General features: G+C 45.6%; 1 protein-coding gene across 4 annotated transcripts; it reads left to right on the top strand.

Moving 5' to 3' along the window:
- Positions 1-921: 921 nt before the first annotated feature.
- Positions 922-18,696, top strand: LOC117003458 (tumor protein p53-inducible nuclear protein 1-like). 4 transcript variants are annotated; one of them, XM_033073435.2, is made up of 5 exons: positions 1,007-1,036; positions 4,101-4,380; positions 4,880-5,228; positions 6,839-6,872; positions 15,263-15,362. In XM_033073435.2, the coding sequence occupies exons 2-5, from the start codon at positions 4,269-4,271 to the stop codon at positions 15,278-15,280; spliced, it is 513 nt and encodes a 170-aa protein (XP_032929326.1). In that variant the 5' UTR covers positions 1,007-1,036; positions 4,101-4,268; the 3' UTR covers positions 15,281-15,362. The 4 variants fall into 4 exon arrangements, with proteins under 4 accessions (XP_032929299.1, XP_032929326.1, XP_032929317.1 ...); XM_033073426.2 differs by having other exon boundaries at positions 4,877-5,228; XM_033073408.1 differs by lacking the exon at positions 6,839-6,872 and having other exon boundaries at positions 922-1,036; positions 4,877-5,228; positions 15,263-18,696.
- Positions 18,697-21,202: the final 2,506 nt, after the last annotated feature.

Genomic DNA, 21,202 nt, shown 5'->3' with positions numbered 1-21,202 from the left:
CACAGGAAGGACATGGACCTCAGTCCATGAGAGGTGTGAAGGTCCTGGAGCAGGTCTAGCAGGCAGCTACAAAGTTGGTCAAGGGACTGGAGCGCCTCTCTTGTTAAGAAAGGCTGAGAGAGTTCTGTTCAGCCACAAGAGGAGGCACCTGAGAGGGGACCTCACCAGTGTCCATCAGACTGTGAAGGGAGGGAGTCAAGAGGATGGACCAGGCTCTTCTCAGTGGTGCCAGGCAATAGGACAAGTCAATGGGCAGAAACTGATGCACAGGAAGTTCGACTCGGACATAGGGAAGAACTTCTTTACTATGTGAGTGACTGAGCACGGGAACAGGCTGCCCAGAGATGCTGTGGAGTCTCCTTCACTGGAAATATTCAAGAACCATCTGGACACAATCCTGTGCCATGTGCTCTGGGATGGCCCTGCTTGAGCAGGAAGGTTGGACCGGGTGACCCTTCCAACCTCACCTGTTCTGTGATTCTGTGACCCATTGGAACAAGTTCAGAGGAGTGACACCGAGGTGATTGGAGGGATGGAGCACCTCTCCTGTGAGGAAAGACTGAGAGAGTCGGGATTGTTTAGCCGTGAGAAGGCTCCAGGGAGACCATCAAGTTTTTCATGGTCAGGGTGGTGAGGCACTGGAACACTTTTCCCAGAGAAGCTGTGGCTGCCCCATCCCTGGAAGTGCTCAAGGTGGGGGCGGTGAGCAGCCTAGTCTGGCGGAGATGTCCCTGTCCATGGCAGGGTTTTGGGACACCACCAGAGCGGACTTTAGGGACACCGCCGCGGCCCCGCTCCCCGCCAGCCCAACTCGCCGCGGGGCGGGGCGAGGGGCGGGGCGAAGGCGCAGGGCCCCGCCCCCTCCGCTCCCCGCCCGCCCGTCACGTGCGTTAGCGACAGGCGGCGGCGGCGCCCATTGGCGGAGCGGCGGGGGGCGTGGCCGGCGGCCGGTCCGTCAGCTGCGCCGGGCCCTGACAACAAAGGGCTCCGCGGAGGCGGCCGGGCGCGGCGCGGGGCTGGGCTGGCCGCGGTCTGGGTGAGTTGGCTTTGCGGGGAGCTGCGGGCACCGAGCGCGCTGCCGGTGTCCCGGGTGCGCTGGTCTCCCGCGGTCGGAGCGGTGGAAAGCAGCAGCGGCGGAGCTCCCGTTTTCCCGTGCGCCCATCCCGGCTTCTCTCCGCCGGGAAGGCGCCGAGGCCGGGGGCTCCTGGCGTTTTCCCGGCTGTGCGGCAGCCGGTGGTCCCGTCCGTGTGCCCCGGGCAGGCTCGGGAGCGCAGCCGGGAAGGTGCGCAGCCGTTGCGGCTGTGCCGGGCCGCCGGACGCGGCCGTGTGGAGCCTCCTGCTGGCGGCCCGGGGCGGGGGGCGCGGGGAGCGGCGGCTCGGCTCTGACACTGGGGTTCATTGGGAGGGGTCTCTTTTTGGTTGTGTTTTCTTTTTGCTTAGCACGTACCCCATTTATTCTGCTAGGTTAGTAACAAAAAAAGAGGAAAATATACTTTTTTAGTTGCAGCGGTACTGTATTGTTGACATTCGTTGGATGTGTTATCTGTAACAGCCTCTTAATCATTACTGTAGCTGAGTCAGTTGTTCCCAGGCTTGTGTTTTCCTGCAGCTGGCAGTTCCTGTCTAAGATCCTCTCTCGGTCTCTGTCCTGCTTTCCTCCCCGGACGATGCCCCTTGATAACAGCCTGACTTCTCTTTTGCTGTCTGACTTGCACAATAGCGCACTAGTGTGGCCTTTTTAAAGGCGCTTGTCCAAAAGGATGTCAAAGCATCAACCACTTTCTAAATGTGCCGTGGTTTTAAGCCCAGCTGGAGATGAAACCAGGACAAAATGATTCAGATGTTTTTTTGGATCCTCCTTGGGGTGGGGGAAGGGAAAAATGGGACAAACTGCTTTTGATCTACAGAGAGTAATTTGTGGGTCAAAAGCTGAGGTTTGTTTCGCTCACATTCTTGGGAACAGTGGTCTCTCTCTTATTTGTAGAGGTTAATTATTTTGCGTTGCTGTGATGCCTTGGGAGCCTTTCTAGAGGAGTGTGAGCTCTCAGCTTGCTCCACTCTGTGCACAGAACAAAAAGACAGCCTGTGCCTTAAGGTACCTCCAGGCTTGGTCTAGGAAGGAGGCAACATGTATGTGTGGGAGTACAGGGAAAGCCAGTGCTGATCAGCAATGCAATGGCTTACTAGTTAGCCTAAAGAAAAAACAAACTCATTTTTTCATAGGCCTGGTGCCAGGAGAGAGTTACGGAAAGATGTGGAAGGTAACTGGAAAACTACAGACTTCAAGCTTTCACTTAGAGTTCATTACCTTATCCATAGTAAACTCTGCCTATAACTGAAACACTCAAACCTTCTCAAGGAGGTGCTTAGGAACACTGTAGGCATTTGGCATTTCCTTAGGTAACCCATCCAGGGCTTAGCAACCTTAATGGTTAAAAGTGTTTCCTGCTAATAACCACTGAAAGTTGAACTTTGCTGCTGTTTAAAGCCACTTCTGCTTGTTCTGGGAATACAAGAAGGCAATAGATGTTTGCCTCTTTCTTCACATAATTTACTGCTGTAGTATTTTTTTTTCTTCCCTCTATTAAACTTTTCAATTTTTAAAGTTTTTTAAATTGATTTTCTTTAGACTTCTGATCATTTTTGTAGCTCTCTTTAGGAGAGACCTTATGTTTCATTTTCAAGTGTGGTCCTTAAAAATAGACCTGTATCACAATTGCAGCTGAGCCTGTGGTTTCCAGTCTTGTGTTTTCCTGCAGTCAGCCTTTTCTCTTGAGGAACCAGAGTGCATAACTTCATGAGTTTCACTCTACCTTTTCATGTTGCTACTGAAGACTACTTGGAATTCTGCTCCTATCCTTTTGTGCTGTCAGAATAAGGAGGAAGTTGCATAAATGTGTGCATGGAGCAAGTGCTTGTCCTTACCTTGAACAAGTGGGTAATGGGGTCTGGTTTCCTGGGATAAGATGACACAGGAGGCCCAAATGACTCTTTAGTGTGGCCTGACAGTTCTAGGGTGAAGCAGGGTATACTGGCCTATATATAAGCAATATTCTTTATGAGTTGTGTCTTTTAATACCTGGGTTGGTCTACTGTTGTGTCTTGCTTCCTTTCTGAATTCAGGCATTCATACTGTCTTACATGGATATGTTATTTTGTGTTTAATTATCAAACAGGTAATTAATCATTAATAATTCTGACCTGTTGTGATGATTCAAATATTGCTATGGGCAAAAATAACTTGGTGAATATTTTCCCCATAGTTTTTACTTTTTTGCCTGCTTTAATGGCTTCTATTTATTGGCTTATACATAAATATCGAAGGCTGTCAGTGTGCTGATTTGAGGTGTTTAAACATTCAGCTTCTTGGTGCTAAGATGATTTTTTGTCTTAACTGCCAGATGCAGAGGTCAGGCTCATGGTGACCAATTGCATGTAGGTTTAGGGGAGTGAATTGAGAAATAGTTAAACGTATCCCATACTCTTCCATGTTCCTTAGACTTAGGATACATGATTAGTTGGGTGGTTGCTGTGAAAATGATCTCACTGGTGACTCTGTGGTGTACTTTGAACCTGAAGACAGGATGTGCCTTGCTACTATGTTAGCTTTTAGTCAGCAGCCCTTAGATGTGTATGATGGAACAAAGAAACAAGGCTTTGGGCTTCCCTGGGAGCCCTCACAGGGGCTCCTCTGTGTCAGAGGAGATGAGTTGTCTGGAGCAAAAAACATACCCTTGCCCTTGGTATCTCTCTGACATGGAGGAAGATGGGGGGGGAGCTGGGGGAGTGTAGACACAAGAGTCCTGTACAGAAATCTTTCCTCCCTTAGGAGAAAGTGGGACTGACAGCACTGAACAGACCTTTTATTGGGGAGGGGGTCTGAGACAAAGGCAATCAGCTCCCCGGAGAACCTCAGGATTGGGTTTTCTGTATGTATCTAGCTGGGAGAGGAGGGCGAATGCCAGTGAAGTTGCCTCTCCTCTTCGGGGAAAAATGTCCACTGGTACCTCAGACTGCACTAACAAGGGGTTTTTAATTGGTTTCCCTAGGAATGTTACCTGTGGTTTTGTCATTAAGATCCTTGTCATCATTTTTTACAGGTTTCACAAACTGTTTACAAGTCATGCTTTTGCATGTCCTGTACCTAAGCTGATAAAGCATCTATGCACTTTAATCTCAAGTCTGTGCCACTCTGCTGGTAGTGTGAGCTGTGCCTTGAACCTTGGATATAAAGACTTCCCAGCCAAAGTCTTGTTCCTGCCTTAGTAATGTTCCAGAGGTTAAATAACATGCTCATGGGAGAGATTGATAGCTTGTCCAGCCAAAAGCCAGAGTTCAGTGAGAAAGAAGATGACGAATGGATTCTGGTTGACTTCATAGGTAAGATGTCTGTCAGACATAAGTTCTGCCTTTGTTCTTGCTCTGGCTCTTGTTTGTCTTACTTCCATATGAACAAACCAGTAGCTTGGGGAAACTTTATCTTTGCAAAACCTAGGTGGGATTAGAGTGAAGGGTGTCATCTAAACAAATGTTGCATGTTGTGTAAATTGGTGAGAAAAATGATGTCAGCTTTATAAGCCTGACACAGGCTTCAGCAGAACCACTTGTACAAATAAAATATTTGACTTGTTTTGCAATTATATAGCTTCACTGATAACAGTTGGTTCACATGACTGACATGGCTTGTCTGGGAGCTCCTTTTTCCCCTCCCCTGCTTTTAAAAAGTAAAGACTTGTATATGTGCTAACAGGGCCTTTTTTTCTTTTTATTATTTTTTCATACCTCATTTCTGGCTATATGCAACTGTGCTGTTTTCAACATCCTGCGATCACCAACCTCCATGGGTTCCTCTCCACTGATGAATGGTCCCCTGCAGCAGACACTTGCACTAATTGCTCCGTGGAGGAAGCAGACATTGTTGAACCATCAGCCACGGACAGCTCGCCTGTGTTCTCTTGTTTATCGTCTCCCTTGGAACACTTGCCGGAGGCCAGCGAGTCTTGCTTCATCCAGTTTGAGTCATGTCCTATGGAGGAGAGCTGGTTTATTACCCCTCCCCCATGTTTTACTGCAGGTGGATTAACCACTATCAAAGTGGAGACCAGTCCGATGGAGAACCTCTTAATAGAGCACCCCAGCATGTCTGTGTATGCTGTGCACAACACCTGCCACAGCCTTAATGAGACTGGATGTGGGGATGAGCAGTTTCACAGCCCAGGTAGTCCCAGGTATGTCGGAATTCTCTTGTCAAGGAGCTCTGCTGCTGAAAATATCTGGTTTCTCCTTGATCAACTTAGACACTTAATACTGAATTTTCCAGCTTATTTCAGTGTAGGTGAATAAAGCATGAATACCACATAAGGTGTGTAGAGTGGTCAAGTGCCTGCCTACTCAGAAAAATGTTATACAAGATGGCCAGTTGGCAAACAGTTGGGTGTATGCATTTTGGCACTACAGTGAATATTTATGGAGCCTTGTTACTCCTTTGCAGAGTATATTCCAGTCCTGTGTAAACTGGTGGCAGTTAACTGTATAGCCAGTAACGCAGATAGGAAAGCACTTTGCCCTCTTCACAGCTTTGTGTGTTTTTCATAACTGCTAGCAGTCACCTTGTGAGGTGAAACATAGAACTTTAATGATCCTGGCAGAGAAGTGGCTTGGGTTTAGGTGGGAGGCTTCTTAGGTTTTTGTTTTTTTTCATTCCTCAACCTAGTGATAGATAAGGACAGAATTAAATTTACCCACAAGTGGCTTGTGGAGCAAAAGCAAACTGAAAGATTCCACAAAACTTAGTCCCCTCAATGGGAAAATCTGTGCTGCAAACTTCTACTTTTTAGCAAAGTAAGAAGTGCTTTATGGTTTTGGATCCTAAAAATCTATCCATGTGGGTTTATTGTGGAGGCACATTTGCCATGCACTGCCATTCTTTGGTGTTGGTGTATGCAGTTATACCAGTATAGCATACATGGCTGTATGCAAATAGAGTATTTCTTTGCCATCATGACCCCACCCTTGCCCATGTGTTCCTTGGTTTTGAGATAATTTGGTGTTTTGTGAATCCCAGTTAGTAACAAAGACTGATGTTTCATACCATCTAGTTCTTAAGTTTAGAAACAATAATACTAAAGAATAGTATCACAGTATACTAAGGTTTGATATACAGGAAGAAATGACTATAGGGGCTGAGTTGCTGGAGGTATTGACCTGTCTGATCAGCCCCTTGCCATACTTAAGTTTTTAGTTCAAAAAAACATGTGACTGAGATTATATGCTGCTGTATAATGTTGAAGTATAGCACTGGTACTATTGATCTTGGTGTGGGATTTGTATAATTATTTGGGGAGGACAGTTTATAATCTTAGGCATCGGGGTCTAGGTTTAGTTAAATTGGGGGAAACTGTGAGCAGACAGCATCTTTAAAATGAGGATCTGAAGGAATCTGCAAAAGACAGTAAGCCACTTTATCTAAAATGCCAATTTGCAATGAATAATAACGCTCAGAAGTTGGATACTGACTTTTCAGTTACTTCAATTTGGGACATTGGTGTAAATTCATCCAGAGAATAATCATGTCTTGCATTATACAGTACAGTTAAGCTGCTTTAATGTGTGGGGAAGCTAGAGGTGTGCTCTTCAGCTGGTCATTTTCTTCACACTGAACTCTGTCCTGTTGCTTTGTCAGAGGATCTAGGCTCTTGTACAGGCTAGGATGAGATTCAAATCTAAAGCTGAGGTAGAATGCAGTATGTGGGAACATGGTTACAGTGGTATTGCATTAAGTTTCAAAAACTGTTATGAAGTCTCTAGTGGTTTAATGGTTGGCCATTTAATATTGTAGGGCCAAGAAAAGCTGCTTAAGGCACACTGGCACAGTAAGTACTACTGTTTTGGAACAATGCTTTTTGTTTGATCAGGCTGCTAGCAACACTGCTTCCTCTAGAGCCTTGTCTGCCAAAGCAATACTGGTTTTAGGACTAACCTTTGTGCCAAATGATTACTTGATCAAGCCTAACTACATCTGCTTTAACAAGCCAAAATGCTGAGTGCAGAAAAATTACTGAAATAATTGGGGTGGGGGTCTGAAGCCTTTAATGTTTCTTGTGAGGTGTGGTTCTGTAGCACAATGAGCAGGACACTTCTGCTTTCTAGCAAAAGAGACACTGGAAGCACAGCAGAGAATTTATGTAGTGGTGGTCTGGCTTAAGACACAGCCCTACTAAAAATCAATTTTGACAATATGATAGAGACTTACCGATCCTCAGTGCATGCAGGTTACTAGTGCCAGCCTACCAAATGCACCTAAGGTAGCAAAATGCTGCATTTTGGAGGAGTATGTGGCTGTTCAGCTAATTCAGACCATCTCTGCTATCCTAGTGTCACTTTATGATGACAAATAGAAGAGTGTTGGTTTGCAAACCATTGCTGGAAGGGTATTTGATAAGAGGGGAGAAAAAGCTTAAGTATCTTCAGCTAGCAAGTTTAAACCAGTCTTTCTCCTTTTGTGGAGGAAATCTCTTTAATTTTAAATTCCTTTCAAAGCAAAAGGATGTTGTATAAACTTCCCTATTTGTCAGATTAGTCATATTTTTCCATAACAAAACCACAACAGTTTGCTGTTTAACAGTTGCTGCCCTATGCTAGCTAAGGGTATACTTAGGAAATACAGGTTGCAATAACTGTGTGTCCTGGTTTAAAGGGACAGTATTGCCAGGAAAAGGAAATGCAGGAACTCTCAGACAAAAAAGGTATAGGTTGGGAATAACAGTTCTTTACTGATATAAGACAAACAAAAACAGCATCAGCTATATGAAAGAAAAAAAACAGTGACAGAACGGAACTCAGTCCCAGTCCCTTTTTTTCAGTCACTGATGGCTCTCCTCCTCCGCACAGTCCGATGGAGCAGGGCAGGCGGCCTCTCAGTCGCGTCTGCTGCAGGAGTGGGGGGGCGAGGCGGCAGCACCGCCCCAGGTAGGAAGAAAGGGTGAGGAAAGAACTCTGCTCACCGTGGGCGTCCCAGGTGTTCAGAGGAAGCAGGAAAGCTTTAGCAGTCCGAATCCAAGAAGCCTGATCCCAACCACAGAGAAAGGAACCTCTCTCCTCCAGTTCAGCCGGCGAGCTGCGAGAGTTCTCCTACTCCAAGTGTCCTCCTACTTGCCGAAAAACAAAAGCAGGACTCCACCTTTCCCTAATGGAGCCATCAGGCTGGTTCAACCATTCCTTTGTCTTCAGCTCTTAACGGCTAATAGGAGAGCCATCCCGGCTAGCTTAACATAATAATGGGAAAAATTTCTAAACCTCGCCAACCCACAACATTATCCACCCCAAATTTTTTCCATGCTAACATACTACATTAAATTAGAACCTTTAAATTATATACATACATGCAGTTACAGACACAGTACCATAGATAGTTCACCCTAGGACAAGGTCTCCTTGGGGTGTGCATCGGGTTTCTCCATCCTTTTGCATCACCCACCAGGCACAACCTGGTCCTTGAGCAAAAACCACCCCACGGACAGGGTTGTCTTTGCTGGAGGCAGAGTTCACTCAAACAGTTTTCCCTAGCATACCTCTCATGTGTACCACTGGAACCTTATCCCCATCTGGTGTTCCCAAGAGCTCAGATTGGGCAGGGCCTGCTCGGTTAGTGGAACCTCGGGTATTCACTAACCACGTGGCCTTTGGTAGATTACTTTCCCAGTTCTTGAAAGTCCCCCCACCAAGTGCCTTCAAGGTGGTTTTAAGCAGGCCATTGCACTGTTCGACCTTCCCAGCTGCAGGTGCATGGTAGGGGATGTGGTACACCCACTCAATGCCGTGTCCCCTAGCCCAGCAGTTTATGAGGCTGTTCTTGAAATGAGTCCCGTTGTCTGACTCAATTCTCTCAGGGGTGCCATGCCTCCAAAGGACTTGTTTCTCCATCTTGAGCTTTTGTGCATCTTTTTCATCTGACTTAGGTTTTCCAAAGCTTCCTAATTTTGATGAACTGGGATTGGATGGTGGAGGAGGGAAGTCTGAAGAATCTATGTCATCATAAACATCGTCTCCATAATCTTTTCCAGACTGCTTTGTTGAAGAAGATGTGCTAGCTGTAGCATCTTCATCATCAATTCCATCATAAATATCTTGATCAGAAGGAGGAGGTGGGAACATGTTTCCACTTCCACCTTGGTCACCACTTTGACTGATAGTAGTGTCCTACTCTCCAACATCATCATACATTTCTTGGTCACTGTCTGTATGCTTCGCAGCAGCTATGGCAGATGGTTTTTGCTTTCTTTTTAAAGAATCATAATCAATCTCCACCATAGTTATTTTAATGTATCCATGGCGTCCTTTTATCCTGCCCAGCCACTTTCCTTCTGGGTTGTCTGTGAGGCGATTGATTTCAATCTCATCTCCCTGTTTGACAGTCAGTTCATTCTTCCCTCCTGTTGCAGAGTAAAGAACTTTTATTTCACCATCAAACTTAAATTTTTTTCTGAACTCTTTCTCCTCTTTCTTTGAGACCTGATCAACCTGCTCGTTGTGTCGGTGCTCCTCATTAGCCTGACTCTTGGGGACATGGGCATCCACATGATGAACTTTCACAGGTAGCTTCTCTACCCGGGTGGCAATGTCTTTCCACTCATCAGCAGCCCAGATTGGTTTTCCCCTACGTTGCCAGTTTGCCTTTTTCCACCTTTCCAACCAATCCCACCGAGCATTGGCTACCATCCACGAGTCAGTATAAAGGTAGAGCTTTGGCCACTTCTCTCTTTCAGCAATGTCCAGGGCCAGCTGAACAGCTTTGAGTTCAGCAAGTTGACTTGATCCACCTTCTCCTTCAGTAGCTTGTGCAACCTGTCGAGTGGGGCTCCATACGGCTGCTTTCCACTTCCGGTTCATCCCCACGACGCGGCAGGAGCCGTCGGTGAAAAGAGCGTAGCGTGTTTCATCTGCTGGCAGTTGGTTATACGGTGGGGCTTCTAGTGAAGCAGATGAGTGAGATGGGCGAGCTGATGAAGGAGTACCTCTCCCCAGCTGGTGAGAAGCCCTGCCATAAAGGGGGAGAATCCAGTGATGCTGTAGTGGAACCCATAGGTGTTACATCTGCCCAGGGTCCAGCTGAATTGCAAGGGCACTCACAGCCAGCAGCAGTCGCCCCTGTAGAAACTAGGAAGTCTAAAATGAAAACAAGGCACCTAGACAAAGAGGACCAGAGAGGAGGGCCCTCACAACCAGCAGGGGAGCCAGAGGTTGAAATCATCACCGAGTCCCTCTCTTATGAAAATCTCCGCAATCTGCGGAAAGATATTGCACGACGGGGCCAGGAGACTTTGACAACTTGGTTACTTTGGGTCTGGGACCTCATGGGTACAGGTGTGCACTTGGATGGTACAGAGGCAAGGAATTTGGGATCCTTGTCCCAGGACTCAGGTGTGGACCAGATATTTGTAAGGGAGCCAGGCCCACTTCCCCTCTGGGAGCGGCTTTTAATGAGTGTAAGAGAGAGGTTTGTCAACAAAGAAAGAATGCAGGAGCACCATAATAGAATGCATTGGAAAACCATTGAGGAAGGGATTCAACAGCTGAGAGAGGTGGCGGTACTGGAGGTACTCTTTGGGAGGGATGGACAGCATGACAATGACCCTGACAAGGTCAGGTGCACAGGTCACATGCTGTGGAACCTGGCAAACCGAGGGCCATCTCAATACACCACCTTCATTGCAATGATTAATGATGATGAGCACCGAGAAACAGTGAGCTCTGTTGCTAACAAGCTTAGGGATTTTCACAGTATGATGAATGGCGCAGTGCAGGCCCAGGTTTCTTCCGTGGTCCAGGAGGTGAGGGGGATGAGGGAGGAGATGAAGGAGGTGAGGGGGATGAGAGGTGACATAAGTGAGATGAGGGAGGAGATCAGGAAGATCAAGGCAGCACCAGTGCGAGCCTCATACCCCAAGGTTACAGCCCCACGCCCCCCAGCTAGTGGAAGAGGGTACACCCCACGAGCTGACCTATGGTTTTTCCTGCATGACTATGGGGAAGACATGGGAAAATGGGATCAGAAACCCACTTCTGTCTTGGCAGCACGGGTGCGTCAACTCAGGGAGGGAAATGCTAACCGAGGGAGCTACACTAAAGTGAAGGTAGCCTCAATCTCCCATGACCAAGGTGCTGGGCATTACAGAAGGGAGGATGATCTGTCAGACCCACTTGAAGGAACCTCCACTATGTATGTTCAGGAAAGGAATAATAGCCAGGGCTAGAGGGGCCCTGCCTCTAGCCAGGGAGAGGCACGGGATAACAGTCTATTGGATGGTGTGGGTCTGATGGCCTGGCACATCAGAACCACAAGAATATATGGTATTAGTTGATACTGGTTCACAATGCACTCTAATACCATCAGAACATGTGGGGGAAGAGCGTGTTTCCATTGTTGGGGTGACGGGGGCATCACAGGAATTGTCTTTGCTGGAAGCTGAGGTGAGCCTGACAGGAGAGGGGTGGCAGGAACATCCGATTGTAACTGGCCCAGAGGCTCCGCCCATTCTAGGCATAGACTTTCTCAGGAGTGGCTACTACAAAGACCCAAAGGGATACAGATGGGCTTTTGGAATAGCTGCTGTAGCGACAGAGGGCATTAAGCAGTTGAACACCTTGCCTGGACTGTCAGAAAGCCCATCTGCAGTGGGACTCCTGAAGGTGGAAGAGCAACAAGTGCCAATTGCCACCTCAACAGTGCACCGCCGGCAGTACCGGACGAATCGAGATGCCGTGATCCCCATCCACAAGATGATCCGTGAGCTGGAGAGCCAAAGGGTGGTCAGCAAAACCCACTCACCCTTCAACAGCCCCACCTGGCCCATGCACAAGTCTGATGGAGAATGGAGATTGACTGTGGACTATCGTGCCTTGAACGAAGTGACTCCACTGCTGAGCGCTGCCGTGCCGGACATGCTGGAGCTCCAGTACGAGCTGGAGTCCAAGGCAGCAAGGTGGTATGCCACCATTGACATTGCCAACGCATTTTTCTCCATTCCCCTGGCAGCAGAGTGCAGGCCTCAGTTTGCCTTTACATGGAGGGGTGTGCAGTACACCTGGAATTGTCTGCCCCGGGGTGGAAACGCAGCCCCACCATCTGTCATGGACTGATCCAGGCTGCACTGGAAAAGGGTGAGGCTCCAGAACACCTGCAATACATGGATGACATCATTGTGTGGGGGAACACGGCAGTGGAGGTATTTGAGAAAGGAGAAAAGATCATACAGATTCTGCTGAGAGCTGGCTTTGCCATTAAAAAGAGCAAAGTCAAAGGACCTGCCCAAGAGATCCAGTTCCTGGGAGTAAAGTGGCAAGATGGACGGCGCCAGATCCCCACTGAGGTCATCAATAAGATCACCGCAATGTCTCCACCAACCAGCAAGAAGGAAACACAAGCTTTCCTAGGTGCCATAGGCTTTTGGAGAATGCACATTCCCGAGTACAGCCAGATTGTGAACCCTCTCTACCTGGTCACCCGTAAGAGGAACGATTTCCACTGGGGTGCTGAGCAGCAGCAAGCCTTTGCCCAGATCAAGCAGGAGATCGCTCATGCAGTGGCCCTTGGCCCAGTCAGGACGGGACCAGAGGTAAAGAATGTGCTTTATTCTGCAGCCAGGAGCCATGGTTTGTCCTGGAGCCTTTGGCAGAAGGTGCCTGGGGAGACTTGAGGCTGACCTCTGGGATTCTGGAGCCGGAGCTACAGAGGGTCTGAAGCCAACTATACTCCCACAGAGAAGGAGATCTTGGCTGCCTATGAAGGAGTCCAAGCTGCCTCAGAGGTGATTGGGACGGAAGCACAACTCCTCCTGGCACCCTGACTACCAGTGCTGGGGTGGATGTTCAAAGGAAAGGTTCCCTCCACCCACCACGCCACCGACGCCACATGGAGCAAGTGGATTGCCCTCATCACGCAACGCGCCCGCATCGGAAACCCAAATCGCCCTGGGATTTTGGAGATAATTACGAACTGGCCAGAAGGTGAAAATTTTGGTCTCGCCGATGACGAGGAGCAAGAACAAGTGAGCCGCGCTGAGGAAGCCCTACGTTGGGCGCCAAGATCTGTCCCGGTTTAAAGGGACAGTATTGCCAGGAAAAGGAAATTCAGGAACTCTCAGGCAAAAAAGGTATAGGTTGGGAATAACAGTTCTTTACTGATATAAGACAAACAAAAACAGCATCAGCTATATTAAAGAAAAAAAAACAGTGACAGAACAGAACGGAACTCAGTCTCAGTCCCTTTTTTCAGTCACTGATGGCTCTCCTCCTCCACACAGTCCGATGGAGCAGGGCAGGCAGCCTCTCAGTCGCGGCTGCTGCAGGAGCAGGGGGGCGAGGTGGTGGCACCGCCCCAGGTAGGAAGAAAGGGTGAGGAAGGAACTCTGCTCACCGTGGGCATCCCAGTTCCCAGTTGTTCAGAGGAAGCAGGAAAGCTTTAGCAGTCTGAATCCAAGAAGTCTGATCCCAATCACGGAGAAAGGAACCTCTCTCCTCCAGTTCGGCCGGCGAGCTGTGAGAGTTCTCCTACTCCGAGTGTCCTCCTACTTGCCGAAAAACAAAAGCAGGACTCCACCTTTCCCTAATGGAGCCATCAGGCTGGTTCAGCCATTCCTTTGTCTTCAGCTCTTAACGGCTAATAGGAGAGCCATCCCGGCTAGCTTAACATAATAATGGGAAAAATTTCTAAACCTCACCAGCCCACAACACTGTGGTGTGGCTTCCTGGCTCCTTAATAGCTTTCCCCAGAAAGGTTTCACTTGCAGTTCTACCTCCAGCACTGTTTGATCTAAGGGATCACCCCACATAGAAAATTGTAGTCCCATATTTGCAATTACCCTCATGTAAATTAAACTGGTATAATCTGCAAAGGATGTGAAACCACTGTGAATTTATTTGTGTTTGTTATTCACTTATATTTTGCTTGATATTTGAAGTGCTAGGTTTGGGACAATATCCAGTGAATAAACAGGGGGAGACCAGCATGTCACACATGACTGTTCTGGAGTCTCTAGTCTTCAGTCAATCATATCAAGCTACCCAAGGATCTAAAAGTAGGATTAGGATATTTAAAATAAGAAAGTAGAAGGGAGGGAGTATTCCCTTGATAACAAGGAGCATTTCCCTCCAGTGTGGAGTGGGAAGAGGCAGAAGAGCTTACTTCATGTCAGGCACCTGCAGCTTCCCAGGGTAAGGCTACAAAGGGTCTGCCATAGCAGACCTGACTTATGTCTACAGAGACATACAATAATTGTAAGTTAAGATCTTCCAGAAGAGACTTTATGATAAAGTCATGCTAGTGTTGGAAGACAGGCTTCCCAAGAGACCCCTTAGTGTCATGCCTGGGTAGTCTCCTGGTCTTGTAAACATCTTTCCTGGGCACCACTAATCAGTTGACAGCTGGTTGTTAGGCCTTGAGTGGGGAGAGAGAAGGCAAGAAATTCTGCTGCCACTGTCTCACACCAGCTGTAGCACTCAGATTAGGGTTTTGCATTGCTTTTAAAATGGCTAGGCTATTTTTAACTTTGGAAGTTTCAGGAAATGCCAGTAATTGTTCTGTCAAGTAGGGACGTCCTTTTTCAATATGTCAGTCACTGCTTGCATAGGCTGCTGGTTTGTTTTTCACTAGTGCATGATGAAGCAAGGGTTTGCCAAAACTGCTGACTCACTGCTCATGAAATTTAGGAGGCTGGTTGAGGAACAATCCTTCTAAGTTATTTCTCATGTGTGTCACAACTGGTCTACCTTTCCATTCCTCTGCATGAACATTGTTTGGATTTACTTGTGTGGCTGATAATTGAAATGCGTTTTTGTTAGTGTGCTTCTGTTTTCAGGCTGAACCATCTATGTTCAAGATGATTTTAAACCAAACTTTGCCTAGTGGATAACTTTCAAGTCTTCTAAAGCTGGAGCAGTGTGACACACATTGCCTTATTTCTGATTTGTATTGCATCTTGGGCTTAGAGAGGTGATGTGGGGAAGAAAGAGCACAGTAGGATAAGACACCAAAAGTCCTAAGGCTGTTGTGGGGCTTTCACACACAGAAAGTCATTTAGCAGCACTGCACATTACTTACCAGCATGGTAAGTGGCTTGACCTCACCTCAGCCCAAATCTTTGTCCAGTAGAATAAGGGTACCCTTTTGAAATGCTGGATGTTGATGTCCATGTTTTAGCCTTTATTTTGCTTGTCATTCCAAAGCACCTTAGTGGTGACTGATACCTGCTTGTTACATTTCTAGACTGGAGGCCCGAAATGAAACAGGACAGCGTGTTCACTGCTATGTCACGGCTCTTGCTACTAGTTCAACTTTTCTGGAAAAGAACAAGAGCTTTCGTCCTACCCACTGGATAAAGGAGCATAATGAAAGACAGTATCTCAACAGAAACAGTCTCCGTCGCCAAAACCTTACCCGGGATTGCCACTCTCGGCAAATCAAGCACAACGGACTGTTTGTTCACCAGCCTTGCCAGCGTCAGTTCAATTACTGATGGTTCTTGTGGTTTTAATCTCTGCTCTAATTGTTTCTTAGGTTGCTCTTGTTTTCATGTGTAGGTAAGTGTGGTCAATCTGAAGCTGATCGTCAATCCCTTGAACACAATCATAAACTAGTGTTGCGTTATTTTCAAAAGACACATAAATCTCCAAACATCTTGCATCAAGTTCTAAATGTTGATGTTAAATATCAATGTCTTGGAAGCCTATCAGTACGATAGTTTGTGTGCTGTTTTATAAACTATTATGTATAGATGGGTTCTTAGTTGGTATTTTAAAGAAACTTAACTGAGATGGAAATCAGTTACATTTTGCATTAATCAAAATGGAGTTAGAAAATTTGAGGTTAGCCATGTGCTTTAATGACCAGTACTTGACAGCTTGTGTATCTGTCTGTATTCAGCATATATGATTATTTTCTAACAAGGAAATACTATAGCTGCCAGTGGATATTACATAGCTGCGTTGAGCTATTTCAAGAAGGACATCTCATCTAAATTCCTAGAACTTACTTGTGTTAGTGGGGTCTGTGTAGGTGAGCTGGATACTGGATATGAATATTGAAATAGGGTTAAATGTCCCACCAATATTGTTGCAGTACAGTATGGCACTGGTGTTACAAATGTAGTACCTTACAGTGGAGTGGGAAGAAAAGAACCTTTGGGTAATGTGCAGATGCACAACACAGAGAACTGAACTGGGTTTTACTAGGTAAACTTTGAGTTTCTCTAACTATTTCTGTCTTTGAAGCATGTATTTCCCCTACCCTAGCTCATTTAATCTCTAGTCTAGTTAAAGGAAAAAGATGGTGGATTGACCATTCTTTTATTCCTATCAGTAGCTGACTGCTCTTCAAAGAAGTCAGGCTGATGGACAGCTATTTGAGCTACAAGTTGCTTTTAGATTGTCTCATATTTACAGATTGAGAGTAGCTCAGAAGTAGCTAGAAGGAAGCTTTTATTTGAAGTTCTCCTAATTTTCTCTCTTTTTCTATGAGAATGAAATCCAAGTTAATGGGGACTGGAAATGAAGGGCAGTGTGAGGCAGGGAGAAGTGGATGCTGAGCTAAACACAGCAATAACAGTGTATAAAAATTGATTGATCAGCCATGGTTGTTCTAGCCCACTGGAGGCAGGAGGACTGGATAGCAATTCTATGGACCAACAGGAAAGAAAAGCCATTCAAAACTATCAAGTAGTTTTCTTAAGAACACTGTGCAAGATATTTTAGAAGTTGGCAGGCACTGCTGACTGCAACTACAGGTAAAGTTCACCTGTTAACAAAAGCTGTGTTACACAGCAGCCAGTGGTATGCTGAACCCTGATAGATCAATCTGGGAAGTGAATTAAATGGGTATGGAAGTAAGGAAGCAGAAATCTGCACTGAAAGAAGAGGGGGAAGTAAAAGTAAGTTTATCTTCCTTTTTGCCAGTGCTTAATGTGACTTGCTGTTTTCCCTTGTATTTAGTGCCTAGGGCAATACAGTGTTAACATTACACTCAGCTGTGTCTTCCAGTAGTCCTTACATAGAAGATGGTATAAGGAGTCATGTGGGGAGCTTTTGAAATAAGGCAAGGTCAATAATGTGAATTGTTCCAGACCTATGAAGTATTTAAACTCGGCCAGGTGCTTCAACTTCACTGAAGCAAAACCCCAAAAATTCAGATAGACCTTGATGTAGTGGTACTGTTGCATGTTCTGCAGATGGAATTGTGGAACCTACTTAGGATACAGGGAACAGCATTTATAACCTGTGTTTCACTGCAGATGTGCTGCTTCATTGCAATTAATGTCACAAAGGGATGTTGAAAATAATTAAATGTGTAAAAGCAAGAGGTGCTTTCCTGGATGCACTTAGGGGGTTTTTTTGGGTGGGGGGCATTGACAAGTTGAATTCACATAGTCACTGAAGGAAAACAAAATTAGCCACATCATGAGTTTCTAAAAGAGATATTTTGTTACTACTGTTTTAGCAGTGTGTGCCCATGTTCATACAGCAATTCTCATGTGGTCCAAATACTTTGGTTTATCTGCAAATAGCTGTAGTTTCACTAGTCTCTTATCTGTTCACAAGTACTCTTACTTGCTTCAGATTATCTACTTTTATCACTCCAACTTTTTGTCTAGCTAAACTTCCTTATGCCAACTTTCTAGCTCAGGAAAATTCTTTGCTTTCCTGTCTTCTTTTATATAAGTAACTACTTTCCTTCAGCTTTAATTTTCTTAAAGTGCAATGAAGGAAGATGGAGTCTCCACCTCCCTGTGTTGGAAGGAGCAAGTAATCCCTTAACTCCTGATGGGGAGATGGAGCTGAGAGTATAAGGCTCCCAGGCATTAAAATGAGAGCCTTGGTCTGTTCTTCTCAGTAGGCAAGTAAATGCAACTTTAGACTGCTCCTAGAATTGGGAGATACTGATCTTTTTATACTGCATTACTAGATGACTTTCTGGTGATGAAAACCTATATCTTTCAGGATATAAACTATTTTGTTGCACAAAGCTGTGCTTCTCAATTTGTAATATTGGAAACCATATTATTGTGTGAGATAGTACTACATCAATGGCTTTTTGTTAATTTGTTTTATATATTTATGTTGGTCTAGCCCTCTTTTGTGCCTGGAGCTATTGGGCAATTAGATTTGTTTTGGTTTTCTGTTTTAATAGTGAGCTGTGTGGCTTTTTATATGGTTTTTTGAATTGTATTAAAGTGTGTGTTTTTTCTTGTAAAAGTGGAGGCCTTGCACTGTCTCATACTGATTGATATTCATGAATCTTGCAGAAATTGTATTTTCATATGTATTGGTCAATGGACAGATTTGCATTTTAAACTGTGCCTTCTACACAGCAAACTTGAAGATTCAAAAGGGACATTTCAGTTGGGATTAATACTGTACATCAGTCTATGCATATATGGCAGCTTTTCTCCAGAGCCACTTCTCTATTTGTAGCAGTCCTTTTGATATGGAAGAATGTGTGGCTCTTATTTTTAATAGCTTAACACAAGCTGAAACAGACAAAATACAGCACTTTGCCAAAAAAAAGTAGCATTGCTTAACCAGTGTGTATTTACTAAAGTGATCTTCTGTATTTTGTTTTCATAGTGCGTTCTGCACACTGTGGGAAAACATGATCTTAACTCTCAATAAAAAATGGCCTATTAAAAATTGTCAGTCTGTTCTTTAATGTTACAGGTTAGTGAAAATCCAAGTGCCTGAGCATCTTGTTCAGGTGGCAGGTGAAGTACTGAGTGTCTCAATGATTGCTCTAATACAGCAGGTGCTCTGGGACTTGGTCTGCATTGCTGCTCAGGTGATGATAAAGTGCATCTGAGCAGGGTTGCACATCTCTGCTGACTGCTGCCTTTCCTGATCAACATGCAGGAACTCTGTAGGTGAACAGAACAGATTAAAAACATATCAAGTGTGCAAGGGGTGGGGGGGAATTATTTGTGTATCTTGGCTGAACCTCTCTTGTTTCAATTCATGCCCCACTGTCTATCATTTTCCTGCCATGCACCACCATGAAAAACTATGGAAAGCTGCTGGTACAGATATTCTATGAGGGGGCAGAGATGCTGTGCAGATGCCTAGGAGATGGGGCTAGGAAGGGCAAAGCAAAGGCACCTGCAGCTGAACTTGGCCAGGTATGTGAAGGACAGCAGACCTTCCACAGATATACCAGCTGCAAAAGGAGGAGCAGAGGAAGTGTGGGCTGCTGCTAAGCGGGACCAGAATCCATGTGACAAAGGACATGGAGAAGGCTGAGGTACTCCATGTCTTCTTTGCCTTGGTGTCTACTGGGAAGACCATCCTTTGGGATTGCAGGCTCCTGATGCCCGTGGGAAATGCAAAAGCAATGAAGATCAACCCTTGGATGAGAAGTCTCAAGGTAAGAAATGCATCATACACAGTTTTATGGGATGCACCCATGACTGATGAAGGAGCTGGCTGATAGCTTTGTGAAGCTGTTCTTAACAATTAAGAAAAATGGACAGGATTCCTGGGGGCTGGAGAAAAGCAAGTGTCCTTCCTATCCTTGAGGCAGACAAGATACAGGGGAGCAAGACTGTTCCCTTGATGTCTGGGAAGGTAATGGTACAAACAGTCCTGGAAACCAGTTCCAAAGCGTACAAGAAGGTGGTTAATTGTAGTCAGAATGGACTTGTGGAAGGAAAAGCATGCCTGACAACCAGATAGCCTTCTACAGTACTGAGCCTTAGATAACTGGCTCAGGGGATGAGGGGAGAGTGGTGGATGTTGTTAGTCTGCCTTTATCAAGGCTTTTGACATTGACCTCCATAACATCTTCCCAAAGTGATGAATTATGGACTGTGTGAACCAGATGGTGAGCAGGAGAGCTGGCTGAACCCTGTGTTCAAAGTGCTGTGATCAGTCACATGAAGCCAAGCTGCAAGGTTGTTTTACTGGTGCACCCTATCAATGCAGGATCCTTACACTGTTAGAGCTCCCAGGATGAGAGGATGTGGATGTACTAGAGGGTATCCAGTAAGAGGCCAGGGAATCATAGGATTGAAGAGTGAAACAATCAGGAGAGGATGAGAGCTGGGATTGTTTAGGCTGGGGAAGAAAAGTCTGGGGGTATATAAGAAAAAAAGTCAAGGTATATAAACAGCTGAAGGGGCCAATAAAGACAACAGAGCCAGGCTCTTCTCTAGTGGTGCCTAATGAAAGGACAAAAGGCAGTGTGCGCAAGCTGAAATACAGGAAATCCTTGCATGTAAGAAATGGGCACAATGATCTTCACCACGTTGTTATTTGGCTTTTTCTGAAACTGTGTGAGTGTGTGGGGTTTTTTGGCTCCAGCCACTGCAGATCCTTGATCTCTGTGGCTTTCCAAAGATCATGGAGAATGGTCTTGAAATTACTTCAGCCAGCTGTCTCAGCACACTGTATGCAGGCTTCCATAGATTTGTATGGGCTGAGTTGCTACAAGTAGTTTCTGCTTTAATTCTCACCCACCAAACAAGCAGGGTGACAAAATGATCTGTTTAACTGACAGCAGTGAAAAGGTATTTGTGCAACAAAGCATCCATCTTCCTAGAGCAAGAACTGAGTACAGTCTTTGCCTCTGAAATGTAGATTTTGTCCTGTATGTTTATCAAAGCAGCAAGGCTATGCTGAGAGCTGTAGAGTATTCTTCAGGAGAAAGTTTGATCAATTATGCTTGTATTATTGTATCTACACAGATAACCTAACATAGTTAAGCTGATGGTGTTCCTTTTGGGGCTGCTTATTTCAGACCTGGTGCAACTTTTAAATTTCAGCTTAGACAGTCTCCAAAACACCATGAACTAGTGTTTTTTGAAACTTCTCTGTGCTGAAGCAAAGATGTTTGTATGAAGGGTTGCATCAGTGTAACTATTGGCTTAAGTTGTCACTTTTCATTCTAGTTTCTGTCTATATAAATCCTTGTATGTCTCTGATACAGTGCCTTCAGCAGTGTTAAATGTCAGAGAGAACCATAATTACTATGTTTCCTCATCAAGTCATTCAGTTTTTCCTTTCTTTGTCTCATTGAGTTCTGGTGCATGTTCACAGCCACAAAATATCATGACTGTTATTGAGTGACACTTGCAAGGAAAGTTTGGGCTTTTTGGAACATGTAGGAATGATTCATCAAAAGAACATGCTGATGCTGTGGCACTGTTATTCCCATGATGTGGTCATG

Source organism: Catharus ustulatus, chromosome 1 (genome assembly GCF_009819885.2).
Source record: "Catharus ustulatus isolate bCatUst1 chromosome 1, bCatUst1.pri.v2, whole genome shotgun sequence".
Classification (NCBI taxonomy): Eukaryota; Metazoa; Chordata; class Aves; order Passeriformes; family Turdidae; genus Catharus; species Catharus ustulatus.
The sequence above is the reverse complement of the archived record's forward strand: the minus strand, read 5'-3'. Positions and strand labels throughout refer to the sequence as shown.